Source organism: Hyperolius riggenbachi, chromosome 2 (assembly GCF_040937935.1).
Source record: "Hyperolius riggenbachi isolate aHypRig1 chromosome 2, aHypRig1.pri, whole genome shotgun sequence".
NCBI lineage: Eukaryota > Metazoa > Chordata > Amphibia > Anura > Hyperoliidae > Hyperolius > Hyperolius riggenbachi.
The window spans coordinates 527,843,900-527,863,812 of NC_090647.1; the positions used below are offsets into that span (position 1 = coordinate 527,843,900).

Below are 19,913 nucleotides of genomic sequence, written 5' to 3' on the forward strand. Positions count from 1 at the left end.
GAAAATAAATATGGCAGTGTCCACTCCTTTTCACTTCAGCTGCACATTGGCACAATTCTATAGATATGCATGTACAAAATGACAATTTACTTGAGCTTGGTGTAGTTTGCCTTCTTAAAACAGAAGGAAATCTGCAATAATTCAGCTCTAAGTGAACATTTGTGGTTACCCACAATACACTGCTACTGAATATGCAAATTATCACTTTCCCCCCTTGGTAAGCCAGGCAAGCATCCAGAACCACTGGTGTATAGCAAGCCTATAGCTTTACATTTTACACAGCCACATCAAACCCACATGTAGGCTTGCTATACACCAGCGATTCTGGATGCTTGCCCTGCTTACTAAGGGCTCGTCCCCACTATCGCGAATCCGCATGCGTCCAACGCATGCGGATTCGCACATGTAATGTGAGTGGATGGGGCTGTTTCCACTCCTGCGGTGGCGTTGTGCGTTTTTTGTTGCGGAGAAAAACCGCACAAAAGAGGCAACGATTTCGCCTGCGTCGGGAATTCGTGCGAATCGCCGCTAATGTATTTAATAGTAAAAACGCATGCGTTTTTTACATGCGTTTTTACCCGCGATTCGCGTGCGATTTCGCACCTTTTCCAATGTTATTTTGCCCTGGCAGTGTCATGGTTAATTTCGCATAGCACCCTGCCATGCGAAATCGCACGCGAAATCGCGGGTAAAAACGCATGCAGAAACGCATCCGCATGCGTTTTTACAAGCGTCGGAATGCCGGCGAATCGCGACGCAACAGTGGAAACAAGCCCTAAGGGTGAAAAGGGATAATATGCATATTCAGTAGCAGTGCATTGTGGGTAACCACAAATGTTCACTTATAGCTGAATTTTTGCAAATTTCCTTCTGTTTTAAGAAGGAAAACTACACTAAGCTTTGCTTTTTTTCTTTAGTAGGAGGGCCTTTTGGTCCCTTCTAATCCCCCTATACATTCCTAGTAGTTTGGGTCACTCTGAGCTGCTTGGTTATTTACTTGAGTGTAAACTCATTAAAAAAAATTTGTTCAGAAAGATGAATGCACAGCAGTTATTTCATAACAAGCTGATTACTAGTGAACTCAGGAAAGGTACGTCTAGAGCAGGCATGGGCAAACTTGGCCCTCCAGCTGTTAAGGAACTACAAATCCCACAATGCATTTGCCTTTATGAGTCATGACTGTGGCTCTCAGACTCCTGCAATGCATTGTGGGACTTGTAGTTCCTTAACAGCTGGAGGGCCAAGTTTGCCCATGCCTGGTCTAGAGGCTGTGTGGCAATGGGAGAACTTTGATCGTGAGGCAAAAAATATGAAGCAACACAAACAAAAGCAAAACAAATATATTTGTCCTTCTCCGCTCAGAAAAATAGCCAGCAACCTCTGCCAAACACAGATAGACAGTGGGCTGAACATAAAAACTCACACCAAGTCCAGGGGCAACACTGATATTTACTGAAAAATTTTACTTTTTTTGCACGTTGACACATTGACAAGCAAAGCTTATAACCTTCTGAGTTACAAAGCCATGGAAGTTTCACAGGCTAACAACAATAATAGTAAAGTTATTGCACGGAAACCCAACTATTCAAGCCCATGCCTTGGAGTAGCAAGGAAAAGTGCAAGAAAAGGTGATCAAAACAAAAAGAACACAGACGCCAAAAGATATACGGTAAAATAATTTAAAACATTTTAAAAGTAAACCTGTAATAAAAAAAAGGTACTTACTCTATACTACTCTGAACATTTGTAAAGCGCTTTTCTCCTGTCGGCCTCAAAGTGCTCAAGAGCTGCAGCCACTAGGGTGCGCACAAGAGGCCACCCTGCAGTGCTAGGAAATCTCCCCTTGAACTCTTTACTGAATAGGTACGGACACTAGCCAGGATCCGAACCCTGGTCTCCTATGTCATAGGCGGTGCCCCTAACCAGTACACTATTCAGCCACGCTTACCTTGGGAGGGGGAAGCTTCTGGACCCTAAAGAGGCCCCCCTGTCTTGCTCACCCATTTGGATCCAGGGCTGGTTCCCCCGGTCCCAGAGCTATTGCAGCTGTGCATATGCGCAGTAGCGGCTCACCACTCAGGCTCTGAAGGTAACAGCCGAGCCAAATCGTCTTCGCTCTACTGCGCAGGCACATACAGCTCGTGCCTGCACAGCGGACCCGATTGGGCTCTGCTATTTCCACAGCCCGAGCGGAGAGCCGCTACTGCGCAGGCTGGAAAGGAGGTCCTCAGGGGTCCCCACTGCTGAGGAGGAAGCCTTTTTAGGTTCCCGAGGATTCCCCTTCCAGAGGTAAGTACCCCCCAGGGGCTCTTTTTATGTTACAGATTTACTTTAAAAAAAAAGGTAGTGGTGGACTTTCCTGATAAAATGTTAGTCATACAAATATGAATGATTCTTTTTATTCTTAAAAAAAAAAGAAAAAAAAAAAAAAAAAAGAACAAAGGATACGCAAAATGAATACGCGTTTCTTGGTACAACTGCCGCTTCTTCAGGCTCATACGAGACAGTATCTGATCAGACATGCGTCGGAGCTCAGTGTTGTTTTAACTGTTGATCCCCCCTTGGTGGAAGGGTGCGGCCCCATCCCATCCCATAGTGAGTGACTGTTTTGACCCAAGCCGGGCTGTGTTTGTTCTCCCTGTCTGCACATTAACTGGTTGCCTTACTGTGACCACTTTTGTGAGTATACTTCTATATATTACCACTCAACGATTCTAAAAAGATACTACTCTATATTTGGCCTGTGAGTGCCGCCAACCCTTCTGTTTCCAAGAATGATAGCGGAGGGGCATCCGTGCATTAAACGCAAACTCACCAACCTATGGGGGCGGTTTCCAACCGACTGAACGAGGTCCAGACTACATCCTTTACCAAGGGGAATATGAAGCAGTTTCTATAGGGTGTCATGACAGGTGCTCTTCGGCCCTCTCAGCACTGCTGTTCTGTGAATTTCAGCATAGCCTTGTGAATGGACCATTACAGCCAGCTCTTTATAGTCAGAGCTCCTTTCATGTGAATAATTACCTCACGCAGTAGCAACCACCTGCTGGAAATAACACTATCTCACAAAGCGCATACGCAATAACGCTAAACAACTAAAAACTTCAAAGGCAATCCAGGACCATACACTGTGGAGAGACGGGGAATAGCACTGGACTGGCTGTGACTTTAGCTTTGCATGCTTATTTCCCGGAGAGGATGAGAGAATGCCCAACAAATGCTTGAAGACGATGCATGCAGCATCCGCCAGAAACAGATCGAATACAGATGGCCATACATCTCTCAACTTGGTGGCCAATCGACCATCCAATTCAATAATTATCAAATCAGATGAAAATCGGTGCCGCCCAGTACTCGATTGATGATGAGACCTATTCCGGTCCAAAATTGGTCGCATGTATCAATCGGACTTACTGCAAGATGTCGGGCCGATGTGGTCAATCAGGTGTATGGTGGTAATGGCGCGCGATATTGGGGTGAGCGATAAACGCACAGAAACCCCCAGCGATCTTCCCTCTAGTGTATACATTTGTGCCCCTCCCCCCCCCCCCCCGTGTGTGCATTCATATATATGTGTGTGTATGTGTGATGTGTGTGTGGTGTGTTTGGTGTGTGTGTGTGTTGTGTATGTGTGATGTGTGTGTGGTGTGTGTGTGTGTATGTGTGATGTGTGTGTGGTGTGTGTGTGGTGTGTGTGTGTGTGGTGTGTGTGTGTGTGTGTGTGTGTGTGTGTGTGTGTATGTGTGATGTGTGTGTGGTGTGTGTGTGTTGTGTGTGTGTGTGTGTGTGTGATGTGTGTGTGGTGTGTGTGTGGTGTGTGTGTGTGTATGTGGTGTGTGTGTGTGTATGTGTGATGTGTGTGTGGTGTGTGTGTGTGTTGTGTATGTGTGATGTGTGTGTGGTGTGTGTATGTGTGATGTGTGTGTGGTGTGTGTGTGGTGTGTGTGTGTGTGGTGTGTGTGTGTGTGTGTGTGTGTGTGTGTATGTGTGATGTGTGTGTGGTGTGTGTGTGGTGTGTGTGTGGTGTGTGTGTGTGTGTGTGATGTCAAACGCTGGCAGCAAGTGATAAAATATTTCTGAATGAATGTTGTGAAAAAATAAACAATTTTATTTATTACATTATTTTCACTACAGTTCCTCTTTAAGGCCTCTTTCACAGTGCAACGTTAAAGTCGCACGTTAGAAAATGTTCCAACGCAGACTAACGCACAGCATTACAAAGTCTGTGCGAAATTCACAGTGCACACATTGTGTTGTGTGTAACGTGTAGCAATATTTAGAAAGTGCTGCATGCTGTGCGTTTAGCATTAAATCTGCTGCGTTACTTATGTTGCACATGCTCAGTAATGTTTTTTTTATTTTTTAAATGTAACGCATGCGCCGTTTTCGTTCCATCACTGTGCGACGAAAACGGCGCACCAAACGCAGGGCTGAAGAATGCACTATAACGTCCAACTTATAGTCTTTCAATACGTTGCATTAGGGGCAACGTCCCACTGTGAAAGAGGCCTAAAGAGAAACTCCGACCAAGAATTGAACTTTATCCCAATCAGTAGCTGACACCCCCTTTTACGTGAGAAATCTATTCCTTTTCAAAGGCTGATATTGTGGTGAACCCCTCCTCCCCCCCCCCCCCCCCCCACACACACACACACAAGAAACTCGAGTATGTATTCCTGGCAGTTTCCTGTCTGGGAACCTTGTTGCATTGTGGGAAATAGCTGTTTCCAACTGCCAAAACAGCAAGCAGCAGCTACATCACCTGCCAGCAGTAAAAACGTCACCATGTGATAAATGTCAGACTGTAAATCAGGAAGACGAAAGATTTTACAATGGGCACTGACTAAATCATTTATACATAATTATTGTAAAAATGAAGCACTTTTTTTTATTACATTATTTTCACTGGAGTTCCTCTTTAAAGCTTGTCTGCAGTCCTGTGGGTAGGACAGTATGGCTTTTCTGATGCTGGGTACACACGATGCGTTTTTTCGGTCGATTTCCCGTCCGATCGATTTCCGAATCAATTTTCCGATCGATTTCCAATTCGATTTGGTTACCTTTTCTTATCTATTTCCATTCACCTCTATGAGAAATTGATCAGAAAAACGATCAAAAATAAGATCGGACATGTCGGAAATTATCTATCGAGCCATCCATCTAACACAAAATTGTATGGTGTGTACCCAGCATTAGTGTGGACAAGCTACCAATGCTTGTTATTTTAAATGCCTAGGTGTGAACAAGTGCTAAGATTAGGGTGAGGCTCACTTAAATGCCAGGTGTTAAATCTTAAGGTGGCCACACACAATACAATAAAATGATCCGATCTTACGGCAATTTGATAAAAACGATTCGGCTCTCCCAAAAAAATTGAAAGCTTTTTTTCATTCGACTGAAAAATCCGATCAGATTTCCCGGTTTCTTCGATTTTAATTGATCCGGAATGCCAGATATTTTTCTTTAATCGTTCTAAAGATTGTATGGTGTGTGTTAGATTGTCAATTTATTAATATGCACACCCTAGCAATTTTGTCAGAGTTTCCAATCATTTTTATCATAATTGGAGAAAAATTGAACATAGGTGTGTGGTACATTGGTCATATTTTTGAAATGTTACAATCAGTCAGAAAAATTGATTGCAATTCTTAAATTGAACAGATATTTAAAAAAATTGTATGGTGTGTGGCCACCTTTAGGCTTGTTAACACTTTAAAGGTGCGTACAAATGAGGGGTCCGCCAGACCCTCCCGCGGTCATTCTGCCGGGCGGATCAGTCAAAACCAGTTTTATCAGGCAGCCATACACTGGTCGATTGGCACCTTAAAGGCAGCCATACACTGGTCGATTGCCACCAGATCGACCAACAGATAGATCCCTCTCTAATCTAATCTGATCTGATCACAGAGGCATCTATTGGTTTCCCATTCACTGCCAACAGATTTTGAATCGATTTCAGCATGAAATCGATTCACAATCTGTGGAGCTGCCCCTGCCAGCAATACATTACCTCTCCGCCAGCGTGAGTCCCCGCTGTTCCTTCTGTCTGCGCTAGGCATCTTCTCTTTACTTCCTGTCATGTCCTGTGACCAGCGGAAGGTCAAACAGTAGAGGGCATTCTACTGTTTGAACTTCCCCTGACAGGACGGGACAGGAAGTAAAGAGAAAATGGCCAGCCGGAGAAGGGACAGCGGGGACTCACGCCTGCGGAGAGGTAACATATTGCTGGCACTATGCTGTGTCGGTCAATCGTACGCCGCTATCAACGTGCTCCCGTCCCGCGGAGGATCGAGAGAATTTTTTTCCGGGACCGATTTCGGAATGGAAATAGGTCGAACGGTCAGCGTTTGCGTTATCGATTTACCAGCAGATTCGATAACAGTGATTGAATCTGCTGTACATTGGCGGGAATTCGACGCAGCGTATGAGCACCCTAAAGCTGTTTTTTTACACATGCACAGCATTGCAGGAAAGCTGAAGAACTGCAAATGTTAGAATTCAAAAATGGGATATTTAGAGTTAAAGGGAACCTGGCGACAGCTGGCATTGGTGGCCTGGGTAATTTGGGCCCCGGGAAATTGTCTAGTTTGCCCCTTTGGGTGCGCCAGCCCTGTATTGCCCTGTTTCACCCAGCTACTGTTTCTTGCCACCCAACTGGAAAACCTTTCTGGTGATTACAGTGAATCTGGTAATTTTCCCTGAGACCAGGATTTATCAATTAGCTGCAATGAAATGGAAAAATTATTTGGAATAACATTTCTAAGTTTTCCATTCATTTTTTTTTGTGGCTATAATTTAGAGTTTCCTACCTCTTTACAGCAAATCACAGATGGTCGCATGGAAATAAATACATCAGCCAGGTATACCAACATCATCTGGGATTGTCATTCACATTCATCAACACAAATACTGCTATAGCATGATGCATCTAATTATAGCAGCGTATGATTTGCACACACTATGATTAAACGCATCTCTATGGGACAGATTGGATTGTTATCTCTGCGCTGTAAACATATTTTGTTCTATGGATTAACATGTGAGAGTCTGCAGAATGCCTTCTGAGCAGGACTGTGGAGTTGGTACAAAAATCATCCAACTTCTCAATTTATGAAACCACCGACTCAAGTTACCCAAAAATTGCTCTAAATACGACTCCTGAGATACAGTTGTGCTCATAAGTTTATAGACCCTGGCAGGATGTATGATTTCTTAAAGGGAACCTGTACTGAGTAAAATTATTTAAAATAAACACATGAGGTAACTTCAAATGAACATTACATAGTTACCTTGCCATCAGTTCCTCTCAGAAGCTCACCATTTTCTTCTGACAATGATCCCTTCCAGTTCTGACAATATTTTGTCAGATCTGAAATATATCAGTTGCTGTCAGTTACAGCTGAGAGGAGAACTGATGTGTCCATGTTTCCCTATGGCTCAAGTGGGCGATGTTACAGCTTAAAGGGAAGGTCCAAGCAAAAAAAAAAAAAAATGAGTTTAACTTACCTGGGGCTTCTACCAGCCCCATGTAGCCATCCTGTGCCCTCATAGTCACTCACTGCTGCTCCAGTCCCCCGCTGGCAGCTTTCTGACCTCGGAGGTCAGGGCCGCATTGCGTACATTTTTACGCATTCCCGCTAGTGCAGGAACATTAACATATACATTTTTACGCGTTAGTGGTGCAACGCATACATTTTTGTTCCTGCACTAGCTGGAATGCGTAAAAATGTATGCAATGCGGCCCTGACCTCCGAGGTCAGAAAGCTGCCAGCGGGGGACTGGAGCAGCAGTGAGTGACTACGAGGGCACAGGATGGCTACATGGGGCTGGTAGAAGCCCCAGGTAAGTGAAACTCATTTTTTTTTTTTTTGCTTGGACCTTCCCTTTAACTGTGTGCTGACCAGGAAGCTGTTATGGTGTAATCGCCATTTTCAAAATGGAGGATGGAGAATTCCCTTGATCACAGTGGACAAACAGGACACAGGAGAGGAGAAAGACACTGAGGAGTAGACTACATGGGAGGTACGTATGACTTATGTATGTTTATTTGGACTTTTAATTTTCAGTTCAGGTTTTCTTTAACCATTTTTCATAGAATATGGATGATAACACAAACTTTTTGCTTTCACTCATGGTTAGTGGTTGGCTGAACCTACTGAGTTTACTCTTTATAAACGCAAATTAAGACCGGGGTATTCCAAGAAAAACCTATTTAGGAGTAGGAATATAGATAGAATTGTTTTCCCTCATCAGTTTAGGTTTGCCTTAATTATTACATAAATAAATCCAACAAAATACGTAGTGAAGAACTAAAGCCTCACACACACGCTCAACAGCGGTCTTTTATGCAGCACAATTATCAAACAACTTTTGTTATGAAACAAGTTGAAACAACCCAAAAAAAGTTTAGTATAAAATGTGTTCTTTTGGGTGAAGTCACCTCAAACCTGAGACTGGTAAGTATATTGCCCAGTCCCAGAACAAGCATGTGCTATGTGTGGGGGTCTTGGGCGATTCCACCCCACTCCTGAGGTCAGTAAGGAGAGGGGTGGAGCTAGCCTGCCCGCGGACACAGTAAATACACGCTATATATGCAAGATATATACAAATAGTCAGCCAACTGTAACCATCAGATGGTGAGTATAATAACCAACTGCGTGTAAAAATTGATGCTTAGAATCTGCCTCTGTGGAGTGGACAGTTAGCATGTGGGGTATATAGTCCCCTAATGCTGTTAGACTGTTAGTGACTGCAGGGCCTGCAGGACTGTCATGCTTACAGAGCAAGCAGTACAATGGGTGACTAATGAAGGCCGTTGGAGGAACGGAATATTTTTATACAGTGACACAAAATAAAACTTTAAAGAGACTCTGTAACAAAATTTTCAGCCTTATTTCTTCTATCCTATATAAGTTCATATACCTGTTCTAATGAGGTCTGGCTTGCTGCAGACTTTTCTAGTTGCACTGTATCTGTATTATATCTAATCTTCTTTCCTTTGTCAAGCTTTGTCCACCCAGAGAGGAATGTGCTGTGATAGGGAGAAGTTATGCCCACCTCCCCCACACCCCCTGCAGGCTGTGTGTGTGTGCTTTGTTTATTATGGCCCTTACTCACGGGCAGCATTTGTGGCCTGTCGCCAGCACACGTGAGCGTGTGCGCGACAGGCCGGCGACAGCTCGTCGCCAGGTCCCTCCGCGTACACACGCGGAAGAGGGACCAGCTGTGCGACCGAAGCTGTCGCCGACGTTCCTCCCCCGCCGCCGGAAGCGCCGTGTTCTAGGCAGAGGTTGCTGTCGCTAGTCCGCATACTCACGCGGACTTGCGACAGTTGCGGCGGAGTTGCGGTGACAACTGTCGCCAGGCGATTGAGCGGTTCAATCGCCTGGCGACATCAGCGACAAGCGACGGTTTGGGGTGCGCGCCCGTGCAACACCTCATACTCATGGGCGACAATTGTAGCCCGTGAGTATGGGCCATTAGTCACAGCCCGTGTCTCTGCTCACAGCCAGCCTGTCTGTGATCTTGTGAACAGCTGTGAGTGAAGAAAGATCAGTTCAAAGCCCAGACAAGCAGCCAAGGCAACAAGTGGGAAAAATATTACAGCAGTGAAGTCACGTTTGAGAGGAGCCTCTGCAAACAGGCACCTGCTCTGATGATGTATTTCCTGTTTGGCGACTATCTTCATTGTTTACAAAAACAATAAATAAAACAGTGATTTTATCACCAAAAAAGCAGCAGGAGCAGCGAAAATGTCACAGGGAGGCTAGGAGAAGACAACAAACAGGCTTTAACATGTTTCACTACAAACGGTTTTGTCAGGAAGTGTAACAGTGTACCGTGAAAAGTAGTATTTACACAACCCCCCACCACAGCATGCATTGTAGTAAGAACAGAATTTAAATGTTAAGATAACCAGGATAAATAGGTAAATAAAATGTGTTGGTTTTCTCTACAGTAGCACTTATTATTTTACAATGAAAGGGGATGAAAATGGATAAACAGTGTATTTTTTTCCTTATTTTTCCCTTTAAAATGAATAGAAAATTAAGTGATTATTAAAAAAAAATATCACCCACAAATGGCTTTTTTGTCCTTAATTAAAACAATATTTAGATCATTTAGGAGTGATGAGTAGTGATAAAATTATGGGCGAATGAATGGGAGAAGCACTGAAATGTGAAAACTGCTCTGGCCCTTAAAGAGAACCAGAGATGAAGCACCCTCATGTATTTTATTACATTTATCAGTGGGAACATGACAGTAAACACCTACCCTGCTTTTAGTTTCATTGTTATCTGCTTAATTAGTCTATTAGCAACTGTGATAAGAATGCACCGACTATTCAGTCGAGGTTTGACCTGGAATCATTATAGCTGAGTCACTCTTCTGTGTAGTCTTTTCAAGCCCAAGCATTCCCCTCTCCTGGCTTAGATTTCATGCTTTGCATACTGAGAGCTGTGATGACTGGGAGAGGCTGCTGCTCCTGAGAGAGAAGCTCTGTGGCTGTAATATGATCCTTGTGTGCTCTGTGTGCACTAGATACTGATAATAACGGCAGTTTCATTCCTATGAGAGACACTTCCTACAGGCAGATATCATACCAAAATGAAAGCACATAGATGAAAGGCTGCATTTAGCCTAGATAGCAGCACAGTCTCATATAGCCTAGACAGCACATCCAGAACAACTGATAACCCGGAAGGAGAAGGGATATGAGCCGGCGGCCATATTTGATTTTTCCTGGAGCAATAATGGATAAAAAAACACTAAAAAAGGCACACCAGAGCGGCAAAATTATCAGGTAGAGCATTTATTTTTACAAGCTATCAACTGATATGTTTATTTTGTGTGAAACGTTCATCTCTGGTTCCCTTTAAAGGATACCTGAGGCGAAAATAAAGTAATGAAATAAACAATTGTATCTTCCCTCTCCTAAAAACAACTTTTTAAGATATTCCACAGATTTATTTTATGTTTACATCTACTTTTTAAAGAAAATCTGTACTGTGAAAATAAACTTACCAGCCTGTTTGTTGTCTTCTCCTAGCTCCCTCTGTGACATATTCGCTGCTCCCCGCTGCTTTCTTGGTGATAAAATCACTGTTTTATTCATAGTTTTTGTAAACAATGAAGATGACCACCAAACAGGAAATACATAATCAGAGCAGGTGCCTGTTTGCAGAGGCTCCTCTCAAACGTGATTTGATTGCTGGAATGTTACATCACTTGTTGCCTTATGCTGGGGATATACGGGTCGATCCGGCGGCCGATTAGCCGCCGGATCGACCCCAGCCGCGTCCCCGCTCGTCCGCGCAGATCGATTAGCGCTTCCTTATCAGAGCTCGATTCCCTGCCATTGTCCGCCGGCGGGGATCGAGTGGGCGGGGGTCGAGCGGCTTGATCGGGCCAGCTGAATATTATCAGCTGGCTGATACATGGTACAGAAACATACCGTGTATCCCCAGCATTAGCTGCTTGTCTGAGCTCTGCACTGATCTCTCTGCACTCACAGCTCCTGAGCCTGCAGAAGCTGGCTGTGAGCAGAGACCTTGTCTAACTCATACACACAGCACACACACAGAGCCTGTACGGGGCGTGGAGGAGGTGTGTATAACGTCTCCCTATCAAAGCAGAGCAGTGCATTCCTCTCTGCCTCGACAAGGCTTGACAAAGGAAAGAAGATTAGATTTATTACTGAGACAGTGCAACTAGAAAAGGCTGCAGCAAGAAAGACCACATTAGAACAGGTATACTGTAGGAACTTATAGGATAGAATAAATAAGGCTGAACATTTTGTTACAGATTCTCTTTAAGTTTTAACAGTTTTATTGTTTTTGCGCAATGACACATTCATTGAATTATGCCAAAGCTAAAATCTATGAACTATTGACCTTTTTATCGCTTTCCAGCTCCCTTCTATTTGACAGCACTTCTCTTGGGTATTACTTCACTGCCCACAGCTATTGATCTGTCATTAAAACAGGATAAAAGAGGAGTGCTCAATGGTGCATTAACGTTTTATTGGATGGTTAAAAGGATAAAAAATGCAGTTACAAGATATAAAACAGTAGTAAAAGCACATCACCCAACATGTAGGTAGTCAGAAAGCCCTTTCAGCACTCCTCCCTCCAAATCCAGTAGCTGTGGCCAGTAGTAGAGGTGTCCTGATGTTCGTAGACAATCGGGTCCGGGTGGTGGGTAGGGGTCCTGGTACACAGTGCCTGCCTGTCGCGTTTCAGCGTGCGCACTCAACCTATTGGATTTGGAGGGATGAGGAGTGAAAAGGCTTCCTGACTACCCACATGTTGGGTGACATGTTTTTACTACCGTTTATATCCTGTAAGTGCAATTTTTTTTATCCTTTTAACCATGCAATAAAATGTTAATGCACCATAGAGCAGTCCTCTTTTATCCTGTTTTAGAGTTCCACAAGTTGTGGAGCTTGCTGATTTGTGCGACCTATTGAATTATTGTGCCCAGGATCCCACCTGTCATTGACTGCAGTGAATTTTGGAGTATGGAAATAGCACTCAATGGCCCCCAATGGTAGGGAGAGGTGTGAACAGAACAGAATTCGTTCCAGTTATCTCCAGAAGTCAGACAATGAAGAACGATGTAGAAATCCGCACCACCTCGAAAGTAACTTAAGTTTATTGTATTAAAAGACAAACATATTAAAAGGATTGTCATGCTGCGCGACAGTTAATATGTTTGTCTTTTGATACAATAAACTCCAGTAACTTTTGAGGTGGAGCGGATTTCTACAGCATTCTTTACGGATTGTGGTGAAGTCATGACTGTTATAGTCATATCAGGTCAAATAAAATCAGGTGGAAGATTCCAAAGGGATAAAGTGTGCCTATTCCCAACAATAACCCTGCTAAGAGACAAGGAGTTGCCAAACATTAAAAAGTGGCATTTTTTAACGTATTTTCTTTTAACAAATAATATTGGGGATGTTATGCAGCTGCTATGGTTACGTGAATGACAATAGGAGTAGCAGTATGTCAAAACTTCATTTTCACTTACTGTATATACTCGTGTATAAGCCTAATTTTTCAGCATAAAAGTGTGCTGAAAAGTTACCCCCTCGGCTTATATGCCGGTCAGTGGAGCAGAACGGATGGTGGACCAGGTTTTGTTAATGGCAGAGGAGCGTAAGGATCTTGCACTAGTGATCCTGCTCTTGCCAGCTTGCACCCTGCTGTGTCCATGCCCTGCAACATGGTGTGCAGAGTGCGCTGCTCAAGACTCCTGTGTCCCCTGGCTTGTGGAGCGGAGCGTGCAAGCAACGTGTCAGTGGTGCAATGATCAGGGATTCTTCCTGTGTGGCAATTGCGGTGTCTCATATCTATGACGCCATCTAGTGGCTTCTTGAGACACAGCTGTATCATCCTTGGGGCACATCTATGGGGAGAGGGGCTGACTTACACAGGGGGCACATCAGGCTACTGTGGAGGGGGCTATACTGGGTAGAGGGCTTATACGCGAATCAATCCCTTTTTCCTGGCTTCTGAGGGAAAAGTGGGTACACGGGTCAGCTTATATGCGAGTCTATAGGTAGGTTATCCTTTGAATAAACATATGGTAAAGTCAGATGAAACTCCCTATTAGCTGAAAAAAAATCTAATGAAAAAACAATTAGCTTGGCTATCCTGTTGTTTTTAGTGCGCAATGTCAGATTTAGGAGAAACAGGTTATGAAAAAACAAAATATTTCTGCTGGTTTCCATCTTTACTGCATCGCCAAAATTGCCCTTTTCTTTTTTCTATTAACCCAGCTCAGGCCTAGTTCACATTGCAGGAGTTTTTTTTAGCGCTAGTGACCAGAAAAGCTCTTGCTAATGCAAAACTATGGTGATTTTTATAAAATAAAATTGCTCAATTGAAAATACACACACACATATCATTACATTAGCAAGAGCTTTTAAAATCACAAGTGCTTAGAAAAAGCTCTTGCCGTGTGAGCAAACCCTAAGTGTTAGTATTCCCTCCTTACTGCCACAGCTCACTGTCCCTCCCACAACAATCATCACCTAGACAACAGGCTTACATCACTGTGTAAACTCTTCAAAAAGAAGGATGTGGGATTCAATTACCTTCTGGTCATAGTGTCCTTATCTTATCCGACATAGGAAACTTTCTGTTATTAGCACACTGAGATAAGCTTATTACTGTAGCTAAGAAAAAAAATTCCTCAATCCCCACCGGCAATGCACAGTTCCTGCAGTTAGGCATCAGCACCCAGACCAGGTGAAAAGGAAAAAAATGAGGGACATATACCTATTTTAGTAAAAAAGGTTTTTTACAAATAATTTTGGGTCATGGAATATTGTTTGGTAATTTGCTATTGTTGGATAGAACAATCGCCTTTAAATTAGGCCAGAGTTACCAAGTACCCAGCAAGCTTGTGGCGAATTAGAACTGTAAGGGGCTACAATGGACTAAAAAGCCCTCTTACTAAGATGATACGGAAAACAGAAGTTTGCATTCTTTAAGAGTCTCTGTAACAAAAAAAAAGTTCCCCTGGCGGGTACTCAACTCAGGAGGGGGAAGCCTCTGGATCCCATCAAGGCTTCCCTCGTCCTCCTGTGTCCCACGGCCGTCTCGTTGCAGCCCACGGAACGCACAGGCGACAATTTGTCAGGCAATATTTACCTTTTCTGTCTCCAGCGGGGGCACTGTTGCGGCTCTCTGCTCGGAAATAGGCGGAAATAGCCGATCTTTGTCGGGTCTGCTCTACTCTGCAAGCGAACCGACAGCAATCAGCTAATTCCGCCCATCTTCGAGCGGAGGGCCGATACTGCGCCTGCGCTGGAGAAGGTAAATACTTACATCCCCACCATTCGGGGAGCTCTATCGCTGCCACCGTGGGACACAGGAGGACAGGGGAAGCCTCGATATGATCCGGAGGCTCTATGGGGTAGGACTTGAAACACCCAGAATTACAGAGTACCCAGTAAGCTCATGGTGAACCAGAGCTCCTAGGAGTGTGTAAGGGACTAAAAGAGACCCAAAGCCATCTTCCTAAGATATGAAAAAAAGAAGTTTGCCTTTTTAAAACAGAAAGTATTTACAATTATTCAGGTTGGAGTGAGCATGAGAGGTCTCCCATAATGCATCACTGCTGAATATGCAAATTATCCATTGTTGTCCCTACAGCTAACCACACCTCCAGAACCGCTGGAATGCTATGATGTGTCAGCTTGTTAATATTACAGACTGTTAAACTAGGCCAGAAGAGAAAGTCAGACAGAGGTCCAGGAATAAGGGAGAGTGACTGCAGTAGGCATGATCAAGAAACCTCAGATCCCCGAAGTATCAGAGTACCTCAATAGTAGTATAGTGGCCGTCTGGCCGACATTCCTCATCTACTGAACAGATATGACTCCAAGCTGAGTGTTTCCCAAGCCACCTCACTCCCCTCCCCAACCTACAGCAGCTTGACCACAATGAAAGGTAAAGAGCTCCAATCACAGAATCCTCATCGATACAACTAGGCACACACTTACCACTCTCCTGTGCAGGAGCAGCTCTGTCAGCCACTTTACATCATGCGGTTTGAACATCATGAGGACCACAGTGGTGTTCGGATCATAGTGCAAATTATCTGCAAAGATGGACTCTGGGTAGCACAGACGGAACGTCGTCCTTTGCCCCACATCCTCTTCATACCCCAAGACGGGACCGTCATTCATTCTGGAAAGAGAAAGAAAATGTACGGCGCAAGATAAAAGTATTCATAAGACAAACATCACAGGAAACTTTCTTGTGAGGGAAAGTCAGGGACTTGTCCTGAGGAGCATCACATGATCAGCTGGGAAAGACACAGGAGACGAGCCCAAATTCTATCACAGCTCAGAAAATGATTGATTAGTCAGTTTTACAAATGACAACACTGGCAGATTACTCATCAACAAATATCTTGTAGCTGGCTAAGCTATAGTAGGTGGGTGGGCACCACAGAGCTTCAGAAGACTTCAGGCTGGGGCTGTTGTAAATGGAGAGGGCGGAGTTTGACATGTAAAGAATTACCGGGTGAGCATGTGTGCGATTAACCCTACCATCTGCCGATACTTGCAGCACTATGCCAGAGTCTTACATTACAGGCCCTGGCATCCACATAGATTTTCACCAATGACCCCCTTTAAGAGGGGAGTGATTGGTGGAAATCGGGGAGGGGAGGAACAGACAATGTACAGGGGTATGTGAATCCAGCAAGAACATACCGCTCGGCTTACCATGGGCATCTTTGCTTTGAGTCAGCTTCACTTGTTTGTTCAACAATCTTTCAGCAAATTACCAAGAAGTGGAAGTAATTAACCTCCTAAACCTGGACGACCCTAGCCACGCTGGGCTATCTGGACGCGAATGCACATCCAGTGGTGTTGCGGCGGATGCGAGCGCCTGGCAGCACATACAGGGGATTGATTGGTGAAGGGGAACATGTGTTCCCCAGGCCAGCTGAGGCCCCTGTGAATGAATCAACATTCCTTGAATAACCAGGCATATTGATTCATGAAAGTGAAAGTAAAATGTAATTAAAAAAAAAAAATTGTACACTTTCAGGTAACATTTAGGAGAGTGCATAGCGCTACCTAGTGGGCAAAAAGTAAAAGTCAAAAAAATATATAAATAAATTCAATATGTATAAAAACTTTATTAACACCCACACACAAAACAAAACTACCAACCATAAACACGTATAAAAAAAGGGACAGTTTAAAAATATATAAATAGTCTGAGCTTTTTCAATATGTAAGTTATGAGGGTATATCACTGTTATTTTAGCAAATAAGGGCTTGTAAATATTGATCGTGTATACAACACGCAAAACAGAAAAAATACACCTTTATTTCCAAATAATATACTGTTGCCATACATTGTACTAGGAACATAATTTAAATGTAGTTACATAGTTACTTGGGTTGAAAAAAGCACATCACTAGCCTGCTCCCTCACATATCCCTGTTGATCCAGAGAAAGGCAAAAAATCCTTACAAGGAATGGTCTAATTAGCCCCAAAAGGGAAAAAACTCCTTCCCAACTCCAGATGGCAATCAGATAAAATCCCTGGATCAACACAACCGGGAATTACCTAGAAATTGTAGCCACGGATGTCTTTCAACACAAGGAAAGCATCTAAGCCTCCTTAAACACAGATATAGAATTTGCCATAACTACTTCCTGTGGCAATACATTCCACATTTTAATCACTCTTACTGTAAAGAATCCTTTCCTTAATAAACGGCTAAAATGTTTTTCCTCCATGCGCTGATTATGTCCCCTAGTCCACTGTAAAAGCCTAGGGACAAAAAGCTCATCCGCCAAGCTTTTATATTGCCCTCTGATGTATTTATACGTTAGTTAGATCTTCTCTAAGGTGTCTTTTCTCCAGACTAAATAAGTCCAGTTTATCTAATGCGTGGATTTTATCTATAGTAGCATTTTAAAACTATAGGGGAGTTGAAGAAATTGCGTATTTTTTTTCTTGTATATCCCTATAAAATGCATAGATAAAAGGCTTAAAAAATAACTGCAATAAACAATACTTTTATTTAATGCATTCCGCAGGTCTTCTTTAAAAAAGCGGTTTCGGGTAACACCCATCTGCTGTTTGGTGAGCTCTGCTGCCAGAAGTTGGCGAGCCAGCATTGTCTACTCTGAAGAAAAGATAGTAAAGTGAAGAACGCTTGTTTTGATGCCGTAAGGGACACCCTCTACCAGTCTGTAATGTCTACTTTACAACAAAGCTCCAGTCAGACGGCTTGACAATGCAATCAGTGACAACAAAAAAAGCCTCAAAATAAACAGCGTATCTGAGACACAAGTGCAAAGAGCCAACCAACCCAGAGAAAGCTCTCCATTCACACAATGACCCCAGGTGACCCCAGCAATGTACTCAGACTTCACCAAAGAAACAGACAGGAGAAAAGAAGGCACAGCCACTGTACCTGATTATTACATCATAGCTATCAATTTTCTTGCCTAACGTGCTGTTTCGAAGTACACCACCATTCCCAACCACGATGCACTTCTTGCAGGAAATACTGGAAGGAGGGAAAGAGAGAGAAATTAGTCTTTTGTTGTGTTCTTGTAACAAATGAGTTTTTTTTTGTAATATATGATGACGATAAAACGAAGACATTTCTGCGTGTAGAGGAGCTAAGGAAGGGGAGAAAGGAGCGAGCTTGCCACTTGTTTGAACATTTATTGCTGCATTATGTACAACTGCATACAGTCTAACTTGCTAGTGTAACAAAATGCAAGTTGTTATTGTGGCTGGTGAATGGGTGAAGGATCGTGTCAGTGGGCGCAGGGTGGTGCATGGCCTGACGACCGTTTCGCTGTAATCAGAGCTTCTTCTGAGACTACAGTGCACTTTAGCCTCCCCTCCCGCAGCTTGCGTGCATGTTTGGTTATTTCATTGCTTTGAGCACGTTTGAACTTTTGGCTAGCTACCCTCTGATAGCCCATCACTGCAATGGTCACTATCGGAGTGCCGGCTCTCTCTCTCTCCCTTGTGATATGTACAGGAGCTATGCTGAGAGCATGGCCACTGGAACGTCCACAACATGAGGACCACTGACAATGATTATATCCCACTGCCTCTATCAAGGGGTGGGATATATTAGGCCAAATGTGAATGATCAGTTCTTAAAAAAATATTATTACTAATGATGATGTATAAAGTGCCACCATATTCCTTGGTGCTGTACAAAGTAAGAAACAAACATAGGGTACATAGTAATATATTGATACCCAATACAGAATCAGTAGGCATTATAACAGTGGCAGTTGTAACAGATCAAAATGTATAGAAAATTCCAAGACACAAAAGGGTGAGAGAGCTCTTGAGTAGGGAGGAAACAAAAGGTTGGGTTATATACAATATGTGTACCTAGAAGCACTGTGTTTTGTAGGATATGAATGCTGGAAAATCTCAGTTGCAAGGACGTCATTGGGTGCGTGGCGTTAATGGCCTACGGAAGTGATGGCTAAGCTTGGCACTCCAGCTGTGACAAAACTACAAATCCCATCATGTCTCTGCTGCCCCGAGTTATGCTTACAGCTTTTTAGAGTATTGCAATGCCTCATGGGACTTGTAGTTCCACCACAGCTGGAGTGCCAAGGTTAGCCATCACTGGCCTGCGGTATCGTGTTGACCGAAGGTCCCCCAGCCAGTGTCTCCTCAAGTGTACCTGTGTCGTTGTCACCTCAATCACCTGCACCACATGACACTGATGCACGTAGTGACTTCACTACATGCGCGGTTGTCTCATGGTACAGCTTCTTGCGGTGACTCTGGACACTGGAGGTGGCCAGGATTTGCGCTGTCATGTGAGAGGTGAGCCTTCAACACCCAATGCACATGTAGGTATGACCAGCTTAAAGTGAATCTCCACACTAAAAATCTACTCAGCACCACTGAAAAGGCTTGATGTTTCTTTAACGGTTTCACAGCATTAGAACTTGTTTTTTTCTTACCCAAGCCTCATTTTTAGCTGCACAGAAGCTAAGCTCCGCCCCATCAAAGAAATGCAAAGCATGATGGGATTTCTGATGTTGTTGTTCTCGTTACCTAGCGCGTGCAGCTGAGAGGGGAGATCAGGACACAGGACAGTTGGAACTGTGTCTCATGCTCCCTGTCACCTCCTTTCAACCAAAAAGATGGCTGCCCCCATGAAATCACAAACATTTGCCTGTTCTTTTAAAACAGGGTGGGTAAGAGGTTATATTACCTATCTATTTTAATTAACACGACTAATGTAACTTAATGACAGTATGTTTGTCTAGGTTGAAGTTACTCTTTAAGGACACAAAATGCAACCTTGGTGTATACAGCTATGCTGCAGCAGACCAGAGTGCCCGTGGTGACCCTTGTCCACCGTCAAATCACCTACAATGGGC

At 43.7% G+C, this 19,913-nt stretch overlaps 1 protein-coding gene across 8 annotated transcripts in view; it reads right to left on the reverse strand.

Moving 5' to 3' along the window:
- ST3GAL6 (ST3 beta-galactoside alpha-2,3-sialyltransferase 6) overlaps positions 1–19,913 on the reverse strand; it is a 242,363-nt gene that overhangs the window by 15,179 nt on the left and 207,271 nt on the right. For all 8 annotated transcript variants that reach the window (XR_011026538.1, XR_011026539.1, XM_068270627.1 and 5 more), the window contains 2 exons: positions 17,957–18,052; positions 15,515–15,701 (listed from right to left, as the gene is read on the reverse strand). Coding sequence is in view for 6 of the 8 variants with exons in the window: in XM_068270627.1 (XP_068126728.1) it covers positions 15,515–15,701; positions 17,957–18,052 (283 nt within the window). In the remaining 2 variants the exon portion in view is untranslated. The remainder of the gene's footprint in view (positions 1–15,514; positions 15,702–17,956; positions 18,053–19,913) is intronic.